Source organism: Leucopleurus acutus (genome assembly GCF_964270905.1).
Source record: "Leucopleurus acutus genome assembly, chromosome: 20".
NCBI lineage: Eukaryota > Metazoa > Chordata > Mammalia > Artiodactyla > Delphinidae > Leucopleurus > Leucopleurus acutus.
Genome location: NC_139162.1, coordinates 48101739 through 48125254, shown reverse-complemented (window position 1 = coordinate 48125254; position 23516 = coordinate 48101739). Strand labels below are relative to the sequence as shown.

Sequence of the window (23516 nt, the reverse complement as noted above, 5' to 3'; positions counted from 1 at the left end):
TCTCAGAACCCGTGAGTCTCATCTCTTCCTACTGGCCTCTCCGTCTCTGGCTCCATGTATCTCTGGGTCTCTGTCCCTGAGAGTCTCCATCTGGGTCTGTCTGTGCCTCTCTCTCTCTCTCTCTCTCTGTAGGTCTCTCCCCTTCAGTCTCCATGTGTCTTTTTATCTCTCTGTGTCTTTTTCTCCCTCTCCCTGGGCACTCAGTCTGTCTCTTGCTAGGTCTGTCTGTCTCTCGCTACGTCTGTCTCTCTCTCTTGATCTATCTCTCCAGGTCTCTGTTTGCGCCTCTCTGTCTTATTCTGTTTTGTCTCTGCCTCCTTGTACCTCTTTAACTATCCTTCTCTTCATGTGTGTGTATCTCTGTCTCTCTGTGGCTGCTTCTCTGATCTCTCTCTCCCTCATCACTTCATATTGTCCGTCTCTCTCTCTGTCTCTGTCTCTGTCTCTGAGTCTCTGTGTGTGTCTCTCTCTGATCTCTGGCTCTTTATGTTTTCCATCTCATACAATATCTGTTTCTATCTCTTGAACTCTCTCTCCCTGAGTCCGGCTGAGTCTGTCTCTCTGGGTTCTCTCTGGGTTCCTATCTCTTTCCCAGTTGGTGTGCAGGGATCTCAGACTGTCTCTCAGTGTCCGTATTTTCTGTCTGTATCTGTCTCCATCCTTATCTCTGCTTCTCTCTGATTTCATCTCTCAAGGTACCTCCTTTTCTGTAATGCTTGGTGTGTCTCTCCGTAACTGTCTCTACTGTTTCAACCACCTTGTCTATCTCTCACGATCTCGCTCTGCCATCTTCCTCTCTATCCCTGCATCTCTCCTTCTCCGAGTCCATCTCGGCATCTCTGTCCTTCCAGTTGAAGGTCTCCCCATATATCACTCTCTCTGTCTTTTCTGCCTGACTCTTTTTCTGGGCCTCTCTCCCCAACCCCATGGATGTCTCTGTCTCTCAAAGAACCCAGCAAATCTTGGGAGACCCCACAGGCCTGGCAGGAAGGGGGAGGAAAGGGCACTCCAGGTGTTAGTCACAGCTGGGACCAACGCCTGGGAGGCAGCCTACTGTGCACAGGGATGGTGGCCTGGCTGGACATGCGGCCAGTCCTGAGGGCCTTGACTGACAAGCTGTGGGCCTAGACTCTTTCCTGGGGGCTGGTGGGAGCCATGGATAGGTTTGGACAAGGGGTTGGCATGGAGGACAGACTAGGAGCTGGCTGGGATTTGGGGTGCAGAAGAGCAAGAGGCAAAAGCCCCCGGGCTTGACTTGAACTGGATGTAGCGTGAGGGGGAGTGACTGAAGTTCCAGTGTGGGGACCTGGGCTGATGGGGAAGGAAGTGTCCTTGGAGCTGGCAGGAGGGGTGGGGTGAGGCCAGGTGCTGGTAGAGGAGCGCTGACAGATCCTAAGGGTCCAGGGCCAAGCTGGGATCCCAGGCTCAGTGCAGCTCAGCGCTAATCCCCTCGTGACCTTGTAGAGAGTTGAGCTGCCTGCTGTCTGCCCCCAGACTGGGAGGCTGAGCCTGGGAGGCTACTGCAGCCTGGAGGCCTGGGAGCCTGGGTTTCAGGGGTGGGAAAGAGGCTTGGCCCTGGGCCAGCCCTGCAGCAGCACTGCGTCTGACATGGAACATGGAGGCTTGGGGGACAGGGAGGACACTCCTCCACCCCCAGCTTCAGGAGGGGTCTCAGACTCCACAGAGGGGTAGACCCAAGGATGGAGAGAGTGGAGATATGAGGTCATGGGCACAAGTTAGAGAAATAAGAGGAAGGCAGGAGAGGAAAGAGATGGAGGCCTGGAAGGCAGGAGAGGAGAAGTTGGGAAGAAAACCAGCTGCCCACCCCTGAAACCTCAGGGAAGGCTGGGGAGCTGATGCTTGGCCCCTACGAGGCCTAGGGGTGGCTTCCTGGACTCCTGGGTCTGAGGGAGGAGGGGCCGGGGGCCTGGATCCTAGGTCTGAGGGAGGAGGGGCCGGGGGCCTGGATCCTGGGGCTGAGGGGGGAGGGACTGGGATACCCCAGTCCCTGGCAGACAAGCCTTGGCTCCTCCTTGCCCTTGCCATGACCAGACTCCCTTGGGGGCGGGCTTCCATCTGTTAGAGGGGGAGCCGAGGCTTTCCCAGTCAAGGCAGGAGGCCCAGATGGGCGCACTGCAGGGCGGGAGCACCTCTGAGGGTGGGGGACACGCCTGCCTCGCTGCAGCCCGCCTCTGCGGCTCCTCGCCATTTTCCATGCTGTCCGCCTCCCCTGACACCTGCCCAGCTCACGCAGCCTCTGCCCCTCAGCCTGCCTCTCCCTCCCCCTTTCAAGGTGTCTGAGGCCTCATCTCAGCATCTCTTCCTCTACCTCCCCTTTTGCCCTCTGTCCCCTCTTCCTATCATTCAGGCTGCCTCTGGTTGTCTCTGGATAGGAAATGTCTGTCCTTGGGTCTCCTCATCTCAGCCTCAGTTTCTCTCTTTGTCTCTCCTTGTCTATGTCCCACTCACGTCTCTCTTCATCTTTCCATGTCTCTCTGCCTGTGTCCGTCTCTTTGTCTCTATGTCGCTTTTTCTCTGTCTCTTTCAGAGCACCTCTCTCAGTCTCTGCCCATTTCTCTCTGCTTTCCATGTCTCTGCCCCCATGTCTAAAGAGCCTCACTTCTCCTCCTGTTCTCACGTCTTTTCCTAAGACCCTCCCGCTCCTTTTTTCTCTAAGGCACTTAGCCCCAGTCCTCTCCTCCAATCTGCCCTCGGCTTCCCCTCCATTTCCACTTACCTGGAAGCCATCACTGACTCCCACCTCCCCCTTCTCTCTCCCAGTCTCCTCCCCACCCAGTTCTTCCCTCCTTCTCCCCTCGCCCACCCCAAGCCACAGATCTGCAGCCCCATTCCCCAGCTCCATCCCTGGGCCCATCAGCTTTCATCCGCCATCTTTCTCTTCATCCTTCATACTCCCTCTCCATTAGCCTCTCCCATCCCGACCCTCTCTCTCTCTCCATCCCATCCATCCCAGCCCACCCGCCTCCTAGCCCCCCATGGCCCCGCCCGACACGCAGGGAGAAATCCAGGGCTGCAGCGGGGGTCAGGTGGTCAGCCAGGGGAGGAGGCAGCATCTGCTGGAGAGACTCACAGACAAGGACACACGGACACGGAGGAAAGGGCATAGCCAGGCATGCACAACCCCTCCCCCCATACACACACGTACGCATTTGCATACATACACCCTCAGCCAGGCTCTCAGTCTCCCCGCCATGACTCTCCTGCTCCCCCCAGCCCCTGTGTCTGCTCCCCCAGATTAGGAGCTAGACACACACTGCAGCCCCAGGCCACTCCGCATTGCGGAGCACCCCCATCCAGGCCTGGAAGGAGAAAGAGAGGTCATCTGGTGTTCATCCCATAGTCTGGACCTGTCCCCGCCTGGCCAAGGAAGCAGACGGGCTTCAACGCCCCCAGACACAAACACCAGCTTTCAGACACACCCAGACACGGTTACAGACATTCAGACACAAACCCGGGCCACACAATCGCAGGCAGACGGTGCTGCAGGGCCTGACAGAGCCAGGAGCACACACACGCACACATGCACACGCACACATACGGTTGAGCAGGCAACCGCACCAGGTCAGGCAGAGGTGCTGAGGGCGGGTCCGTGCCCCGCGGGCCCCGCACACAAAGGACACACCAACATGCGCCACAGACCCCAGCCAAGCCAGGCGGCCCCGCGCACACACTCAACCACAGACACAACCACACGGACGGGCTGAGTCAGCCGGCTCACAGGTTCCTGAACCCGGGTCCCGGAGAGCAGGGGTCCCAGAGTCCCCGGCCCCCGCAGACACCCAATCTCACAGGACCCACAATGTCACACACACACACACACACACGCATCGCCCGGCCGGCCCGAGCACCTACCCCCATCTTGGCGGCTCCGGGGGACAGGGGCAGGCGAGCGGGGCAGAGGCCGGGGCAGCAGCCTCCGTGTGGGCTCAGGCGCGGGCTCGCGCTGGGGGCCTCTGCAGCGCCCGCTCCTCGGTCCGCGCGTCCGTCCGGCGGTCAGCCCCACTGCACACAGTCTGCGGCGACCGCCGCCTCCGCCTCCTCATATGCCCGCGCCCGCCGGGGGGCCGGCGCTGGCCAATCAGAGGCGCCGCCGTTCTGATGGACGGCCCGCGGCCCCGCCCCCGGTACTGCAGCTGTCCTCCCCGCCCCCCACCCACTGCAAAGCGGCGGCGAGGCGGCCAAGGGGGAGCGCTGCGGGAGGCGGAGACCCCCGAAATGAGGGACCTGGAAACCCCCGCAGTGTGGGGTGTCGGCTCCGAGGAAGGGGCGCCGAGGGTGGGAGAGCCCCAGAATCCCCCTCATTGTGTGCCACCAGAGGGAGGAGTGCGCTGTGGAAGGTGGACACCCACCACGGGGTGGGGGGAAAGCCCCGTAAATCACCGCAATAAGGCAGGAGGGCCAGAGCACCTTATTCTGCAGTGAGGCAGGGGGGAACCCTGGGGACTGTGGGGTGCTGTTCAGGAGGGGGAGATGGAGGGGGCACAAGGGGCAAGGAAGACCCCACAGTGAGCGGGGAAGCTGCAGAGGGGTAGGAGCCCTGAGGCTCCCATCACTGTGTGACCTCCCCCCAACACACACACTATGGTATGGCAGTTATCCAACGAGACACAGCTGCACAGGTACACAAGAGACACATCACAGCCAGAGGATTCCACCAAGCATCATACTCACACAGGACCATCACCCAGACAGCACAGATGCTGTGGACACACACGGACACCACCCCACCACTCACCACCAGTTTCACAATCACATTCCATCACACACCAGCTAATACCCTCCCACACACCCTACACTACCCCCATCAAACAACCCCAGGGACTCACAAACATGTAGAAATGAAACACACATAGCACACACACCTTGCGCACCCCATCACACCATAGAATCAGAGTCATAAAATGCCATGTAGATTAACACACACCCTCAAAACACAACCTCACAGATATGCACATCACGCACTCCATCAGAGCTGGCCTTAAGCCACCTCACATAGGGAGCCATAACCACAAAACCCACGGACCCACAAACCAGTACACATCTACACTCAGCACCATAGCACAGGCCTCACACTGCCCCAGACACCACTTGAGGCTTTGTGAACACTGTTTCACGCAACATCACGCAACATCACACACACCCCTCCCCAATATATCCGGGCATAAGCAAAGGCCCACAGTGCAAAATTGCCAAAGTGTTGCTAATTGTGAATGACAGACAAAAGGTGCACACAGACTCACACACAGCACAATAATTCACCGACACAGATCACACAACACCATCCCACACACCTCACACACTACACACATCATGTATCGCAGTGCTATCTCATACACCTCTGTTGTAGCTCCAAACACACCCCCCATGCCCACACCCACACACCATGCACATCTCATCTTGGTATGTATATACACACACAGATGCACAGCCAGCACCCACACCCCAGGCCTGTCACATACACACAACACCCCGTCAGCCACCCACTGGAGCCTGAGGAGTTACAGCCTCCTACCCCCACCTCTCTGCTCTACGAGGAACACTCCCAGACTCTCCCTGAGAAGGGCAGAAGGGGCAGAGAGCAGGCAAGAGCCTGTCTCTGTAGCTTTCTCAGAATGTGGGTATCCTCCCCACCTATGGGAGTGGGGATGTGGGGGACAGGCAAGGGGCACAGAGTAAGCCTGGTGTATAGCAGGTGAGAGGGGAAGGTTAAGGACCTGGTCACCGAAATGTGTGAAAGGGTGAAGGCCAGAGGGAGACACACAAACTGAGAAAGACAAGAGTCAGAGATTCGAAGCCACAGAAAGATGGGCATGGACAGGGAAACTGGGCCAGAGAGTAAAAGGGGGCAGGGAGGTGGGTTCCTTGGCTTCCCCCAGCACCCAGAGCCTCAGCCCAATCCTGTACTCTGACCCATCCCCATCCCTCCCCGCTGTCCCTTGTTGCCATGGTAATAGGGAGGCCGCATTTGCAGCAAAGGAGGCTGGGCTTGCAGACCTGGCTTGTCTCCATGGAGACTGGGGAAGGGGGGAAGCCACATCTTCTAGCCCTGGTAGTTGCCCCCCTACAACTCTGCCCCCTTCCAGAGGGAGGGAGGGAAGGAGGGAGAACCTGTCAACATATTATCTTTTCCCCCTCCACCTAGTCCTACAGGGATGGGCTTGGACCATGGGAGGGAGATTGGGGTGACAGAGAAGCCTGGGGATGTCAGGATCCCAGGAGATTCTCGGCTTTCTCTCCTCCTGCTTTCCAGGTGGACTGGGGGAGACCCCGGTCCCCCACACCACATCCCAGACACAGGCTCATGTCCCGCCCTCATGCACTCCTCAGCCTGGTGAGACTGATGACTGTGCACCGTGTTCCCAGCGCGAGGCTTTGCGGAAGTTGGGTGAGGGGGGGAGGGAAGATTTACGAAGGTCACAGGGATGGATGGGGACAAGAGAACTCGGCAAGAGAGATGGAGGGAGAGACTAAGAGAAGAAATGGACGCACAGAGTTCAGAACCAGAGAGAGGCAAATAGGAACAATAAAACAGAAACACCAACGAAGACAGAGAGATGGGCAAAGACAGAAATGAGAAAACAGGCATAAGAGGCAGATAAACAGAATTACTTAGTGAAGATGACAGAGACACGCAGGGACATAGAAAGCCAGGCAGACACGTTTGGCACACTGGGGAGACTTAGAGATAAAGACTGGGGAGACAGAGCAGAAATGGGGGTGGGGGAGACTCAGAAATGGGGAAAGACCCCAGAGGAGATCTGCTTGGTACTGGAACAGAGAGGGAGACAGACCAGAAATGTCTGCAATCATAGTCTAGTCACCTTGACAGACTGACAGTCCCGCCCAAGGGCAGAGACATTGATTAGTCTGTGAGAGATGTGGAAACGAGAGACCTTGAGACACAAGCTCATCCCCACACCTGTCTGGGCACACACACGGCAAGGGTCTGAGACACAGAAGAGGCCAGATGGAGACTGGGGGCGCTGTGTGCCAGGCGGGGTCCCCCGAAGTGTGGCCTGCCCAAACACTGAGAAGGCAGGCAGGTCCTGCAAGGGAGACAGGGCAATGCTGCGCTCCAGGACCGCCAAGCCCAGCAGGCCGGTGCTGAACGGACAGCTCCCGAGCTCTGGGCCCCCTGCCCGAGGGGCGGGGCCCAGCCTCGCTCCTTTCCCTCGCTCCTCTCTCGGTCTAGTGTTCCTCACTGCTCGGGCCCCCTACTGTCCTCATCTAGTTTTCTACAGCTTCTTGTCTCACCTGTCTCTGTTCCACCTCAGTCTCTGCTTCTCTCAGCCCCAACTCCCCGGGTCTCTTATTAATATCCCTGTTTCCTCTGTCTCCACCTCGTCCCCTTCTCCATTCTGTCTCACCCTTCTCCCACCTCATCATGGTATGTCTCCCTGTGTCTCCCCCTTTGCCTATTTCTCCATCTCTCTCTGAGCCCCCCCATAGTCTCTCCCCATCTCTACCCCATCTCTGTCTCTCCGCCATCCTCTCCCCATCTCTTTCTTTCTCTCCACCTCTCCATCTCTCCCCCTTCCACTTGGCCTCGTTTTGGTTCTGGCTGTGTGACCTTCACTTGTCCTTTTTCAGCTGCAGTTTCCACAGAAACCTCCAGTGGGGCGGGGGAGGGCGTGGACAGAAAGCAGACCCACCCTTCTCCCCGCTCAACCAGCCGTCAGCCTACCCCGCCCCACCTCCTCCCTCCCCCCGACTGGGATTTCTCACTTCCTCTCTTGGGGGCTGGGGAGGTACGTTCTCAGCAGAAACACAGGGTCACAGTCACACAGCTGAAGGTGGGTTCACGGATGTACACACATACACACATGCACATGACTACAAAGTCATGACAAATTACCCTGGCCCAGGCACACACTTGCCACCATACGGGCCACCCAGGCACCACCACACTGAACTGTTCACTCACCCTCCCCTCCCCCAGCCCCATCTGGTTTCTGTCTATGTCTCCTTTTCCTGGTGTCTCCGCCTCTCCAGATCCCTGTATCTCTCTCCATCTGTCTCAGGGTCTCTGTCGCAGCCTCCTTCTGTCCTGAGAGAAGGTCAGTGGAGAAGGGCCAGCTGCCCGGACCTGGGCTGACCTGCTGTCTGTGGGCAGGGCGGAGAATCGAGAGAGTGCAGGAGTGACTATCCAGTCTGTGGGTCTCAGCAGACTCCCTGGAGGGGGGAGCCCAAGCCTTCAGTGCCCTCGCACCCCTAGGAAATGAGACCCGGGTATCCCCAGTTTTGGGGTTTTGTTCTTTTTTTATTCCAACGGGGACTGGGGTGTGGCAGGGGGAGGGATGGGGGCCCAACTGACCCCCTCCCTGTGGGGGTCTCATAGAAATTCCGAGGTTTCTCCCCAAAAAAAAGAGAGAAAGAGAAGAGTCGAGGGGCACCAGGGGACACCCATCTGCCCAGAGGCCTCCCACTTCTCCAGAAGTGGGGAGGGCTGCGTTAAGTCTTGGGGAGCCCGAGCAGTCCCAGGATGGGGTTCTCCCCACGAACTGCTTTCCGCTTCCGGGAACAGCCCCTGCAGTCCTCGGCCCCTGGAGTCCTCGGTTCCTGCGCTCCTCTTGTTCGCAGTGGGGGACGGAGTGCGGGCGTCCGCGGCACCCTCTGGCGAGTCCACTAGGGGGCGCAGGCAGGTTCCGGAGCCGAGCCTCAGACTTCACCGGGAACCAAAGGCAAAATCGCGGCGTCCGGCGCGCGGGGGCACAAGTCCCGTCCCTCGCCCACCAGGGAAGCGAGGGCGGCCGGGGCCTGGGGCGAGCCCAGTCCCTGCGGTCAGTCCGGGCGCCCGCCCGGCCCCGCCCATGATCACTCGTGCTCGGCCAGCTCGCGGGGGCCGGCGGGGCCGGGCCGGGACCGGGGCGGGCTGGTGGCTTCAGCGGGGGCGCCCAGGCCACGCGAGGGCGCGCCGGCTCCGGAGGCCCGCAGCGCCTGGATGCGCCGGCACTCCTGACACACACGCACGTGGGTGCAAGGGGTGGGGGCGGGGGGCCGGGCCCCGCCGGGCGGTCCCGGATCGTCCAGGAGGCGCTGGGGGCCCCCGTGCGCGCTGCCAGCATCCCCGCCCGCGCCGGCGGAGTAGAGCTTGCCGTTGCTGAGGCGCATCTCGCGGACGGCGCGTAGCGACAGCAGGGCCCGGCTTGGGCCTCCCGGGCGCCGGCGCCGGCGAGAACGCGACGTCTTGCGGCAGGACACCGCGTGCCGCAGCTCCTGCAGCATCTCCTGGCACACCGACACCTGGGGGCGGCGCGGGGCGCGGTGGTCACTGCCTGCGACCTCCTTGCCGCCGCCCCTCGCCGCTCCTTTCCCCTCTGGTCCTCTCGGAAACCTCCACACCCTCCTGCTCTCCCCGCCCCACCTCTGTGTTCACCTCTCTTTCTCTTTCCTGCAAGCCCTTTCACCTCCTCTCTTCCACCCTTTCCTCATTTCCCATTCTCTTCCCTCATAGTTCCCTTATTTCCCCGTGCTCTTCCTGTCTCATCTCTCCACCTCTCAACTCCTGTCTCTCCTCCACTTCTCGCTCCCGTCTCCATTCTTCTTTGGATTTGTTCTTAAATCTGCCCTTCACCTCCAGTCCACGCTCCTCTCTTCCTACTCCTTCCTCTTGCTTTTTCACTCGAAAGTTTATAACTGCTTCTAGTCCTTCCCTCGTACTCGTTCTCCATCCTTGGCCACTGATTCATGCACGCACTATTGCCGGACGTATTTGCTGACCGCCTACTGTGTTCCAGGCACTGTTTCAGGCACTGGAGATACAGCAGAGAACAAAACAGACAGAAGTCCCTGCCCTCATGGAGGTTATATTCCAGTGTGCAGAGACAAAACATAAATATGTAAATATAAATTGTATGTTAGATGGTGATGAGTGCTTTGGAGAAAAATTAAATTGGGAAAATAGGTGGGGTGGGGAGTGATGCTGAATTTTGAGATGGGTCCTTAGGGGAGACTCATTGAGAAGAGGAACTGCAAGTAGACAAACGCAGTGCAGGATGAGCTGCGTGGGGCCTGGCAGGAGGGAAGGCAGACCGTTCAGCTGGTTACAGGTGTGAGGTGCTGGAGGAATGTGGAGCAGGTCAGGGTGGCCAAGGTGCGGTGGGCAAAGGGGAGAGGGAGGAGGTGAGGTCAGGGGAGCAACGGGGGCCAGCTTGTGTAAGGCCCAGAGGCCACGGTAAGGGTTTGGCTTTTACTCTGAGCCAGACGGGAGCCACTGGAGAGTTTTAAGCATAGGACTGCTGTGCTTTCACAGGATCACTCTGGAGCTGTGCAGAGAACAGACTGCAGGGAGGCCAAGGGCAAGAGCAGGGGGCCCACTAGGAAGCTGCTACGGTCACCAGAGATCAGATAGAGGGCGTGAGAAAGAGGGAGGAGTGAAGGGTGACTCAACATATTTTGGCCTGAGCAACTGGAATGATGGCATTGCCTGACGGGTGGGCAGGAGCTCTGTGTTGGCCACATGACGTCACGCACTACCTGGTGGACATCCACGGGGAGATGTCAAGTGTGGAGCTGAATTTACAAACCGTGGGTTCAGGGAGAGGTCCCTGTAAGGGATACACATTTGAGGGTTATGGTAGGCAGCCTCCAAGATCCTGCCCCTGGGGTGTTCACACCCTTGTGTAGTCCCCTTTGCCTTTGTATGAGGTTCACTCTGTGACCAACAGAATAAGGCTAGGTCAGCTGACATTTTGGCTTCTTCCTGACTCTCTCTTGCATCACTCCCTCTGGGGAAACTCAGCTGCCACGGCGTGAGGACACTCAAGCGGCCCTATGGAGAAGTCCCTGTGTGAGGAACCGAGGCCTCCTGCCAACTGCTATGTGAATGAGTGTATTTTTATTCTCTCTATCATAGGATGTTTTGACATCTGAAACATCTTGCTAGCCAGGGAGAGACTGCCCTCCCAGAGCTAGCCAATTGTTAGGGATAGCAAAGGGCTGGGAACCTGCCTTTCACATGAAAACCAACCAATCCTGAGTCTATACACCCCCTTATCTGACTCTCACACATCAAGCCAATATTTCCCCTGCCCTAAATCAACCCAGGGCCGGGTACCAGACAATTAGAGACCACCCCTCTAGTCCAGAGCCTGCTGACAGTACGCACACTGCCCAGTCCTAAGCCGTTTCCTTAGCTGCCTTGCCCTTCTCATGGAAACCCCAATAAAGGCTCTGCCCTAGGTTTCTCTCTCCCTTCTTCTGCCTCCTGACCAAATCTGGTGCTTTCCTTGTGGCCCTATGTGGTGTGGTAGGCCCCCTCCTGTCAGGCAATGTAAGTAATAAATTCTTCTTTCACTGGCATTGGCCTCTTCTGCTCAGTCACTTCCATAAATTAAAACCCCACAGGTACATTTTGAGACAGTGAGCCATCCTGGAAGTGGATCCTCCAGCCCCAGTCGAGCCTCCAGACAACAGCAGCCCCAGCCAACATCATGACCATGACCTTACCAGAGACACTGGGCAGCCAGAACCACCCAGCTAAGCTGCTCCCAGATTCCTGACCTATGGACACTGTGAACTGATAGAAGTTTGCTGTTTTAAGTTGCTAAATTGGGGGATAATTTGCTACATGGCAAAAGATAAATAATACAGGAGTCATCAGCATACAGATGGTCTTACAAACCATTTGGCTGGATGGGATCACCAAGAGAAGGGAGAAAGAGAAGAGGAGAAGTCCAAGGATCGAGCCCTAGGGTGCCCCAACAGAACAGTGCCCGAGAGGTAGGAGGAAAATGAGGCAGGAGCAGGGAAGAGAGCTTTGTGAGGAGACAGTGATCGGCTGTGCTGAAGCCCATGGCTGCCTCACGATGATGAGGCCAGAGACTCAGGCGCTGGATTTCAGATGCGGAGGTCGCTGGTGGCAAGATTGGCTTCGGAAGAGAGGTGGGGACAGGAGCTGGATGGGAGTGTGTCCAAGAAGGAATGGGAGGACAGAAACTGGAAACAGCAGAGGGACACACCCTGTCAAGGCTACAACAGAAGGGGAGAAATGGGGTGGTGACTAGGAGGGGAAACGGGGTCCAGAGAGGGTTCCTTGATGATGGGAGAAATGACAGCACATCTGTATGCTGCTGGGCTTGATCCAGTAGAGGGAGAAAAGCTGATGATGCCGGAGGGAAGGAGAGAACAGCTGAGGAATGTCCTTGGGAAGGCGAGAGAGGAGGAGACAGGGCGCATGCGGAGAAGCCTTAGCGAGGAGCGTGTATGTTCATCTAGAGTCACTAACGGGGCGAGTGGAGAAAGCATGAGGGTAGGTGGATGTAGAGGTGGGGCTTGGCACGCTTTCCGACTCCTCTGCTTTTCTCAGGCCAGGAGAAGCAAGGTCATGGGCTCAAAGCAAGGAGGAGAGGGGGTTGGCTGGAGGCTGGCAGAGAGAGGGAAAGGTTGGAATCGCGGAGGAGCACGGGGGCCCGCGGGGTTAGCACTGGAGTATGGCTGGGGACCACCATGCCCGCGTGTGGGCTGAGACCGGCCAGCAAGTCTGTCTTCCTGCTGTCGCATTCAGCTGCATTCTCCTTGCCCCTGTCCCTCCTCCTATTTCTTCTTGCTTTACCACCTCATTCTTTCCCCATATCCTTCTCTCTCTGCCCCTCCACACTCCTTCCCCTGCATCCTCATCTCTGCCTGCGCCCTCTTCCCCCTCTGTCCTTCCTCATGTCCGTGGACCCTCTCTACCGCCTTCCGTCTGCTCTCACCTCTTTTTTTTTTTTTTCTGGCCGCACCGCGGCTTGTGGGATCTTAGTTTTTTCCCCCATCAGCGATCGAACCTGGGCCCTCTGCAGTGACAGCACAGAGTCCTAACCGCTGGACCGTCAGGGAGTTCCCTGCTCTCACCTCTTCATGGACCTCCTGGACCCCTGGAGTTGCTCCGATCCTCTCACGTCCCCAGCTCCCAGCCCCCCAACCCTCGCATTCTTCCAGTAACGGCTCCCAATGCCATAGTGTTCACACCCCCTGCCCCTGGGGTCCCACTTCTTCCCACACACCCTTCGCCAGCCCCCTCACCTCTTCTGACTCTGCCGACCTCCGCGTGGACCATATGAATTCCACGACTGCCACGAAGACAGCAATGATGAGGCCACAGATGAGCACGACAAAAATGCCGCCGATGTTCTCCATGCCCAAGCCTGGGGGTGGAGGGGGAGAGCCAGGGGTCGGGCTGCGTGGGCCAGGGGTGGCAAGGGGCCTTTGGGAAGGGCACAGCGTGCAGGGGTGGCTGACCTTTAGCTCGATGGTCCTCTTCCTTGGGGCACCGGCTCCCCTCCCACCACTTGCGCTTCAGGATCTCCAGCCGGTTGTTCTCCTGAAGCTGCAGAATGGCCAGTGTGATCTCATCCCGGAACGGGGAGCCTGGACCGGGCACACGGTGGGTGGACGGTCATCGGGACCCTGGAGCCCTGCCGGCCCAAGCCCCAGATGTTCCCTCCCCTCTGCAGCTGCTCTCCTCCCACCTCTGCAGCATCCCCAGCATCTTCCCTGTCCACCTTCAAATCTGACTGCTGCTCGCCACCTGCCCTGCAACCACCCCTGGGCCAAGCCCCCACTTGTCACATTTGTCACCGGTCCCCTCTCCCTGTGCCCCCCCCACTCTCTCCCCGCCAGGCTCTTCTCAACACAGCAGCCAGAGGGACAGTTTCAGAAACACAGCCAGAGATCACGCCTCTCTGGTGCTTAAAACTCTCCAACAGCTCTGTCTGCAGCTAGAAAAAAAAATCTTCAAATGTTCAACAACATTCTGCATTCACAGGTCCCACCACCTGGGGCTCCCTTAGGACCTTTGCCTCTGCCTGGAATATTCCTTCCCTCACTTCCTCAGGACTCTGCTCACAGGGTGCCTCAGGGGCTCTTCTCTAACTCTATTTAAAATGACAGCAAGCACCCCACTCCCTGTCCATCTCTTCCCCTTATTTACTTCAGAGCAGTTGACACTGCTTGACATCACATTATAAAGCTATGTGTTTACTGTCTGTCTGCACCCCTAGTAGACGGCTGGAGGTGAGGGCTGAGCAGCTAGCTCCCCGCTGTGGCATCCCAGCACCCAGAGCAGTCCTGGCACACAGTAGGACATCAGATCTGCCAAGTGAACGAATCCTCTGCGTGGCCCCAACCCTGGACCACCTCTCTCCTCTCTACCCTCAGATCCTCCCCTTAAACCATCCTTGGGCCCCACACACCCCACCCATATCCTACCCTCTACTCATTTCTTCATTTACTACTATAATTCTTGAGCATCTACCAGGTGCCAGGAACTAGGGATGCAGACAAGTGGGGTGATTGGTATTTATCAGGCACCTACTATGTGCCAGACCCTTGGTTCACAGAAGCGTATTTAAGTCTCACAATAATCCTGTGAGGCACGTGTTACCACCCTCATTATCTGCATGAAGCAGGTGACACTCTTGCCTGAGTCAGGGAGGAAGCTGGGATTTGAATCCAGGTTGTTGTGACTCCAGAGCCTGTCCCTCAAAGCACCAGGCTATACTGCTTCCCTGATACAGCACTGACCCTACCACAAAGCTGCTAAGATTTGGGGTAATTTGTTATGTAGTCATAGCTAAGAAATGCAGTGGTCATCAGAATATAGGTGGGTTTAAAAGCCAAAATGCCAAAATTTGGTGGCAAAATTGGTGGTGAGTTTCCAGCACCAAGCCCTGGAAAAGCATGTCCAAGTCTCCCTAGCAGATCCATCCATCATTCTTCCTCCCTCCCTCCTTCCCTCTCTCCCTCCCTTCCACCCATCCAGCAGCATCCATTATGTTGCTGGACCACCTGCTCTGAGCCAGGCTGTGGGTTTGGTGCAGAGAATATGAAGTAAATAAACCCAGGTCCTCACCCTCGAGGGGCCCTCGGACCAATGGGGGAAGGCAGGGAATGCGCCTCACGGCTCACGCGCACTGACTTGTGCACAGTATCACCGGGTTCTCCCAACAGCCCTCCAGGGCTGGAGCTGATCGTTCCTAGGCCTGTTCATATGCAGGTGGAGGGTGCAGAGGCTCAGGAAGGTGGCCTCACCTTCCCAAGGCCACACAGCTAGGAGGCCACACACAGCACACCCAGCCTGCTCGGGAAGGGCCTGGCCTACTCCCTGGCCTGCTCACACAGCTTGGTTTCAGCTGCCTGGGGACCCACGGCCTCCCACCCCACCCCACTGCCGCCATACCCAGCGGCATGCCGATGCCGTAGCCCTTGGTGTCGAGGAGACCCCCGATCTGGGTGAGGTTGCAGTTGAGGCGCCGGTGGTACTCATTCATGGTGGACTCGAGCAGGAAGGCATAGCGGGAGTTGAGGACGCGGGCGATGCCCTCCTCTGTGCTCTTGACAAACACACTGGGCTGCTTCGACTGCATGTAGTTCCACATACGCTGGTATGTCTGGTACCGTGAATTCTGGGCAGAGGGCGCATGAGGGGAAGACGGGTGAGGGTCTTTCCACTCCTGCCTTTCCCCTGAGGCCTGTCCCCTGCCCTCTAGAAAGTCTCCCTCAACCCGAGAGAGCGGGGAGACCAGAGGAAGACAGGAAGAGCCAAAGACAGAGGAGATGCACAAGACAGACAGACTGCTCAGGGCCAGATCCAAGCCAACCCCACACCCACCAGCCCAGCGAGGATCCTGAGGACCGAAGGCTTGGGAAGACGCAGCCACAGCCTGCTCTTCAACCCTTTTTCTCTCTTCCACCCCTGGGCCTCGGCTCGGCTTGACACCCAGCCCTGTCTTCCCAGTGTTCCCAGGCCTTATTCAGAGAAGCTGGGAGCAGATGCTCAACCATATACACCCAGGGCCCAGCCTGCTTCAGGGAGACCTGCGTCCAAGCCAAACAGGACAGCTTACTTCCTACGGGCCCCGCGGGAACCTTCTGAGGAATGCACTGCCCTACCCTGCGCTGCTGTGCACAGCGGGGATCCCGAAACCAAGCCTGGGTGGCTCCGGGGGCCCCACCTGAAAGAAGGTCATGGTGGAGCCAGCGTGGATGGTACCATACTCAATGTTGGTCTGGTCCGCCAGGTCGTCGGCCGACTCCACAGGCACCTCCATGCGCTGCACGGTGAGGAAGGCAGCCAGGTTGGCCGTGTAGGAGGAGATGATGATCAAGGTGAAGGCCCACCTGGGGGGGGGGAGGGGTGAGCTACAGGCTGGAGCCGCCACTGCCACCCTGCCCCTGTGGCCATGCGCCCCACTGGTGGTGCCCCCTCAGTGACCCCAGCATCTAGGAGGCTGACTGCTGACTAGTGGAGGGGCTGGGAGCATGGAATCTGGAGCCAGATTCCTTGGGTTTAAAATTGCTTTCAGAGGGCTTCCCTGGTGGCTCAGTGGTTAAGAATCCGCCTGCCAATGCAGGAGACATGGGTTCGAGCCCTGGCCTGGGAAGATTCCACATGCCACAGAGCAACTAATTCCCATGCGTCACAACTACTGAGCCTGTGCTCTAGACCCCGCGAGCCACAACTCCTGAGTCCGCGTACCACAACTACTTAAGTCCGCGCACCTAGAGCCCATGCTCCACAACAAGAGAAGCCACCGCAATGAGAAGCCCATGCACCACAACGAAGAGCAGTCCCCGCTCGCCGCAACTAGGGAAAGCCCGTGCGCAGCAACGAAGACCCAACGCAGCCAAAAATAAATAAATTAATTAATTAAAAGAAAAGAAACGTTGATTTCCAAGGCAGAGCTGTCCTGAACCATGGCGAGCCCTTGGGTGTGGCAGCAGGAGGCTATGGCCCGTGTGCACATGAGATGAGGGGCCCAGGAGGGGAGTTCTGGCCGAGCTGCTGCTATTCAGGGGGCGGCCAAGTCCCTAGAGCACTGGCACCCACCCCCACCGCCCTACCACCGGCCCTGGCTTGCTGAATCACCAGGCCGAGGTCACATCTGGAGATTAAGAAACATCTGTTGAATGACTGAATGTGGGGGAAGACTCGGGGTGGAGACAAGCGTGAGCCTGAGGTCAAAGGGGTCAAAGGTGAGAGAAGGGACATGACTGTGGGCTTCCTGGGTGACAGCGATGGGAAGGGGCAGAGAACGCCCAGCTGGGGAAGAGGGTCCCTGACTGAGGAGCAGAAGGGATGGGCTGTAGAGAGTTGGTCACTGGTCCCCCACCTGACTGGGGGACTCGGTCAGATTTGTCACAGCGGGTCCCTTCACACCCTCTCAGCCACCTCCTCACACATGCCTCCCTCTCGTGCCCGGCTGGAATGCGCCTCCCTCTCTTTGGCAGGCATGCCTCTGTTTGCATCTTCAGATGAAACAGCCTAGATGGTACCTCCTCAGAGGGGCCCTTCCCGAGCACCCTCATTCTCTACTGTTCTCTTTCACTGCACCCTGTTTGGTTCTTCAATAGCGCAGTTTACATACATCTGATACATCATTATATTAACAATGTTAATAAAGTTTAGTCGGGGTATGTGGTAGGCAGAAGAAAGGCTTGCCCCCCAAAGATGTCTACATGCTCATCCCTGGAACTTGTGAGTATGTTCCCTCACAGGGTAAAAGGGTCTTTGCAGATATGATTAAGTTAAGAGTCTTGAGATGGGGAGATTAGCCTGGATTATCCTGTTGGGCCCATGGAATCACAAGGGTCCTTATGCGGAAGAAGGAGGTCAGAGCCAGAGAGAGAGATTTGAAGACGTTATGCTGTTGGCTTTGAAGATGGAGGAAGGGGTCACAAGCCCAGGAACGCAGGCGGCTTCTAAAAGCTGGAAAAGGCAAGGAAATGGATTCTCCCCCAAACCCTCCAGAAGAACTGGCCCTGCCAACACCCTGATTTTAGCACAGTCATATCTATTTTGCACTTCTGACCTCCAGAACTATAAGAGAATAAATTTATGTTGTTTTTAAGCCACGAAGTTTGTGGTAATTTGTTGCAGCAGCAACAGGAAATGAATACAGGGTATAATTCCTGACATGATGCCAATTTCAAAATGTTAAAAAAAAAAATCATCAAGATTCAAAAGTTTAGGGATCTCCCTGGCGGTCCAGTGGTTAGGACTCTGAGCTTCTACTGCAGGGGGCACGGTTTCGATCCCTGGTCGGGGAACTAAGATCCTACATGCCATGAGGCACATCCAGAAAATCTTAAAAATTAAAGAAAAAAAAAACGTAGGGGCTTCCCTGGTGGCGCAGTGGTTGAGAGTCTGCCTGCCGATGCAGGGGACGTGGGTTCGTGCCCCGGTCCAAGAGGATCCCACATGCCGCGGAGCGGCTGGGCCCATGAGCCATGGCTGCTGAGGCTGCGCATCGGAGCCTGTGCTCCGCAACGGGAGAGGCCACGACAGTGAGAGGCCCACATGCCACAAAAAAAAAAAAAAAGAAAAGAAAACGTTTCAAAGCCCTGCTGCAACTAAGGAGCCCACGTGCTGCAACTTAGGAGCCCACATGCTGCAACTAAGGAGCTCTGGAGCCGCAACTAAGGAGTCCGCCGGGTACAACTAAGACCTGGTGCAACCAAAACAAACAAACAAAAAGTTTCAAAGCCAATGGACCAAGCAAATTGCAAACAACTGCCAGATGGTAGTTAGCCTCGCTTAGCTGGGAAAGAGAAACACCTGACACTGTTATGGTTAGTCCTGAACAAACAAGTTTTGAATCAAACAATATCTTCCGGACATATTCTTGGCATAAAATATGATGTCCTTGTGTTTATTTATCTGTTTATTCTCAGTTCCTTTGCCTCTTGAGGACTGATTTTCCACCTGCCTGAGTGCCTGGCACATGGAAGGGCCTGAGAAGCACCTCTTGCTGAATGACTACTGAGCATGGATCCTGACTGATGGGGAGGAGGCCCAATGCCTCAGTTTGCCCTGGAGAGGCACCCAGGGCCTACGGGGTGGGTGGCACTGGGGCGGGAGGCTGGCTCAGCCCAGCCCTGCCTCTAGCCAAATGCATGCTCTTTAGCAAACCACTTCCTCTCTCTGGGTCTCGATCTTCTAATCCATAAAACCAGAGAATATTCCTTATCCTAAGCATGCTCCTCGGCTTTCTGTGGTTCTAATGAGGAAAAGGAGCTGAGAAGAGTTATATGAACTGCAACCAAGCCCAGATGCTATTTCAAAGATAGGGTGGCAAATGTGAGTGCTTATGGAAGCCAGGCCAGAAAGTGACTGAAGGAGGACTTTCCTGGTGGCGCAGTGGTTAAGAATCTGCCTGCCAATGCAGGGGACACGGGTTCGAGCCCTGGTCGGGGAAGATCCCACAGGCCGCGGAGCAACTAAGCCCATGTGTCACAACTACTGAGCCTGCACTCTAGAGCCCTCGAGCCACAACTACTGAGTCCGTGCACCACAACTACTGAAGCCCGCGCGCCTAGAGCCTGTGCTCCGCAACAAGAGAAGCCACCGCGATGAGAAGCCCGCGCACCACAGTGAAGAGTAGCCCCCGCTCGCTGCAACTAGAGAAAGCCCACATGCAGCAACAAAGACCCAATGCAGTCAAAAAAAAAAAAAAAAAAAAAAAAAAGTGACTGAAGGAGGGAGAGAGGACTGAGGCCAGTGGAACAGGCATCGACGCCAGATGGGAACGCCAGTCGAGCACTACCAGATCTCCCAAATCTTTGAGAAAAGTGAGAAATCTGAATTTGGGGAGTTTCCTGGTGGCCTAGTGGTTAGGATTCCGGGCTTTCACTGCTGTGCCCCGGAACAAAGGTCCCACAAGCCGCGCAGCGTGGCCAAAACAAAACAAAACAAAAAGAGAAATCTGAATTTGTAAGTGAATTTACCCAATTTTTAAATGCCAACTAATTCAAAATCTTTTAAACTATGGGCCAGACACCACCAGTTGTCAGTGTCTGCTCTTTGACACATAGGTTCTTGGAGCTTGTCTTGGGGGCAAAATAAGTTCCGTTCAAAATAAGTTACTGGGTCTGGGTAATTCCCTGGCAGTCCAGTGGTTGGGACTTGGTGCGTTCACTGCTGAGGGTCCGAGTTCAATCCCTGGTCAAGGAACTAACATCCCACAAGCCATGAGAGGTGTGGCCAAAAAAAAAAAGTTACGGGATCCACGTGGGACTTTGAGGGAGCAGGTATCCCTGTCCAGGGCCTCAGCCTCAATGTCTGGACAGTGAAGGCTGTCCTGGCTCAAGGATTCCAGTGTCTCTGTGATTGCCCGGGCAATGTCCGAGACAGCAGTAACAATGCCAATACTGTCCTGATTATAACCCCTCAGGTCAGCAGAAGCACTTTCCCATCCCTTAGCCACACCGAATCCTTACAACCTGAGACATGGGCATTTTTATCCCCATTTATCAGATGAGGAGACTGAGGCATGGAGACCCAAGGTCACACAGCCAGTGAGTGGCAGAGCTGGGGCTCAGCTGCCCCCACCCCATTCCCTGTCACACAGCTTGTGTGGGACACAGGAATGGGCCCAGGCCTCAGAACCCCCCCGCCCTCCTCCCCACCTCCGTCAGCCCCGGTTGGGGCAGACAGGCAGCCTCTCACCAGACTCCGCTGACACAGCGTGTGGACAGCGCCCGGGGCATGATCTCCGAGCCCTGCTGCATGAAGCCCCCCACGGGGAACCAGAGGCTGTTGCCCAGCGTGTACTGATTCTCCAGGATGTGGGGACGTGCCCGCAGGCACGGGTGCGGGTTATACCACTCGTAGGGGCTCAGCCTGTGGAGAGACACGGGGAATGGGGAGAAAAAGGAGAGGAACAGAGGAAAGAGAGAGCCACCGTGATCAGAAGAGATGGGGGGACAAAAACGGAGGGGAAGAGAGACAGAGATGGACAGAGAGAGACACACACACACACAGAGAAACAGAGACAGTGCAGGCAAAAGGGGAGGGGGACAGAAAGAACGGGAAGGGGAGAGACCCAGAGAGAACCATGGAGCAAAAGTCAGAACCACAAGAAGGAAATACAGAGACAGGGCCAGAAAGGGAGAAGGGAGGGTGCAGGGAATCCAAGGCCCCAAGTGGAGGCCGAGGATGGTCCAGACAGACGACAGAAAGGTCAGGCATGGAGACCCCAGCTCGTGCTTCCTCCCCGCCCTCTCCTTCCCAGGCAGCAGGTAGTGGACTCACCTGGCGGCCAGGAACAGGACGCAGCTGACAGCCAGGTAGGCCAGAAGCATGAAGAGCCACACAGCAGGGGAGAAGGGGTCCAGGAAGGAAAAGTAGCCAGGCTTGCGGCCCTGGTGGGAGACGGAATGAGAGCCGGAGCCACACAGACCTGAGCCCCTCCCCCAGCCCCGGGGCCCATGAGCCCCACCGGCCCATCCGAGGTCCAGCCCACAGCCTCTGCCTCCCTTGGGTGTCCGGCCCCAGCACCAGCCCCCACCCCCACCTCCAGGGGAACCGTACCATGTGCACACGGTAGAGGATGCTGATTCCCAGGGTCATGAAGGGTTTGGAAAAGTCGATGACCTTCTCCCGCTCAGCTGTGATGGTGAACGCAGCCACAGCCAGGTCTGCCTTCTGCTGGAGGGGAAGCGGGGCGGGGGTAGATGGGCGGGCCAGGGAGACAGATGGGCAGTTAGAGAGAACGCACTGAGGGAGCGACTTAGAATATCAGAAGGTGAGAGAGAGGCAAAGAGAGAGGACAGCAGAAGGAGCCAGGGGACTGGCTCCAAGAGTGCACCTCGGGCCTCCAGCTGGACCCTTGTCATCTCACATCTGCTGTAAGCGGCTCCTGTGGCCTCCTTCCTGCCCGGCTGCCCTGCCTTATCCAATCTCTCCCACTCCCCAGCCAAGTTCATCATTAAGACCCTGCTTTATAAAACCTACCACTGACCCCCACCACTCCCACCATGCCGGGGTCCTGGAGAGCCTGAGATTGGAGCTGAGATGCCTGGATGCTGACCCACTCAGGACCCTCTTGGAGCTTTGGTTTTCTCTTCTGTATGAACAATTAACAGGTAATATTTATCAAGCGCTTACTGTGTGCCAGGCTCCATGCTAGATGTCACTTTATATAGATTATCTTGTATAATCCTCTTAACAGCTCCCTGAGGGCCACTACTAGGCCCATTTTATAGAAGGGGAAACTGAGGCTCAGAGAGGCAAGGGCACTAGGGAGTAAAGGCAGGAGCTGGGGACCATAAAGCAGAGACATGACCTCCACTCTCCTGCCCCTGGCAGACACCAGGGACCTAGATGTGTGCATGAAGCCACCCCTGACACATGGGACCACGACCGGCTCAGTTGAGGTAATGACCTCAGGAGAAGCTGCACGTGGTCTTGAGTCGGGGAGGGGTGGCTGGGGTCCAGGTCTGAAGTGGTGAAGGGTGGGCAGTGGGTGGGGTATGGCGGAGAAGGGGGTGTGTGTTGGGGTCTCGCTGACACACTGGAATGCCTGATCCAAAGGGGCCATCTCGCTCTTGGCCAAGTGCACATCAGCTAGTCGTTAGCTGTGGGCAGGACACAGGCTGGGAGAAAACCTGGCACTTCTCACACACACACACACACACACACACACACACTGCACACGTGAGCACTGTACACGGTCAGGTCTACACCACCATGTGCACACCGTGCCATATCCACACATGCGTGCCCAGACACAGGCTGACCCAGTGACATACTGTCCACATGGACTCAGGCAGACAAACCCGTGCCCTGCACGCGAGTGTAGGGAGGAGTGATGACATCGTGGGGGGCATTCCCTAGAGGCACAGTGCACACACCCGAACACGTGGCCTCACGTGTGCACATACATGACAGAGGGGGCAGGGTGCTGGGAAGGGCCGCGGGTGGGAGTAGAGAGCCCTGGCTCTGCGCCAAGCTCACTGGGTGACCAGGGGCAGGCGCTTGCTTCCATGTCTCTGGGCCTCAGTTTGGTCCTCTGTAAAATTGGGCAGGAGGGGAGCGAGTTGTCTCCTGGATTTGGAACCCGGCTCCCAGGATGCTCCTTCCAGGCATACTGATTCCATCGCCCAGGGCTCAACCGGGCCCCAGCACTGACTCCAAATTCAAGTAGAGTCTTCCCCCTGGGGCTGAAATAAGAGTCAAGGTCCTGGATCACTGGCCTGGGAGGAGGGACACACTCACCCCCCAAGGGGCTGAGACTGAGACCACATGAGGTAATACAGACTAGGACAGAACTGGGGTGGGGAGAGAGGGCAGAGGCCCCAAAGATACTGCAAAGAGACGTGGCACAGGCTGAAAACAAAACCAAGGTCAGGGAGAGATCACGTGGACTCAAAATGAAATCCAGGGTCTAGGAGAGAAGAGATCTGAAAGGCAATTCGATGTCAGGGAAAGAGGACAGACCCAGAAGATTAACCAAGAGTAGAGAGAGACAGCACAGGTGAAGCAACTACGGCAGGGTGAGAGAGAGATGGCACGTCCCCAAGGCAGAATCCAGAGGCGGCCATGTGTGGCAGGGGCCCAGAACGCACCGGATTCAGAGCATACCCCTGGGAATTCCTGGGTGTTGAGAGTAAGGAGTGGTTCCCCCCTCCTTTTTTTTTGGCCACACCCCACGGCTTGTGGGATCTTAGTTCCCCAACCAGGGATGGAACCCGCGCCCTTGGCAGTGAAAGAGCAGAGTCCCAACCACTGGACC

The 23516-nt window shown here is 56.9% G+C and overlaps 1 protein-coding gene across 2 annotated transcripts in view; it reads right to left on the bottom strand.

Moving 5' to 3' along the window:
• Nucleotides 1-8835: 8835 nt before the first annotated feature.
• The window catches only part of GRIK5 (glutamate ionotropic receptor kainate type subunit 5), a gene marked incomplete at both ends in the record, with an annotated part of 46926 nt that continues 32245 nt past the window's right edge, over nucleotides 8836-23516 (bottom strand). Inside the window, 8 exons of one of the 2 annotated variants that reach the window (XM_082862204.1) lie at nucleotides 8836-9264; nucleotides 13027-13148; nucleotides 13243-13371; nucleotides 15182-15407; nucleotides 15957-16122; nucleotides 20450-20623; nucleotides 21035-21144; nucleotides 21314-21430. In XM_082862204.1, coding sequence (XP_082718330.1) covers nucleotides 8836-9264; nucleotides 13027-13148; nucleotides 13243-13371; nucleotides 15182-15407; nucleotides 15957-16122; nucleotides 20450-20623; nucleotides 21035-21144; nucleotides 21314-21430 — 1473 coding nt within the window. The remainder of the gene's footprint in view (nucleotides 9265-13026; nucleotides 13149-13242; nucleotides 13372-15181; nucleotides 15408-15956; nucleotides 16123-20449; nucleotides 20624-21034; nucleotides 21145-21313; nucleotides 21431-23516) is intronic. The other variant, XM_082862205.1, reaches the window with a different exon arrangement.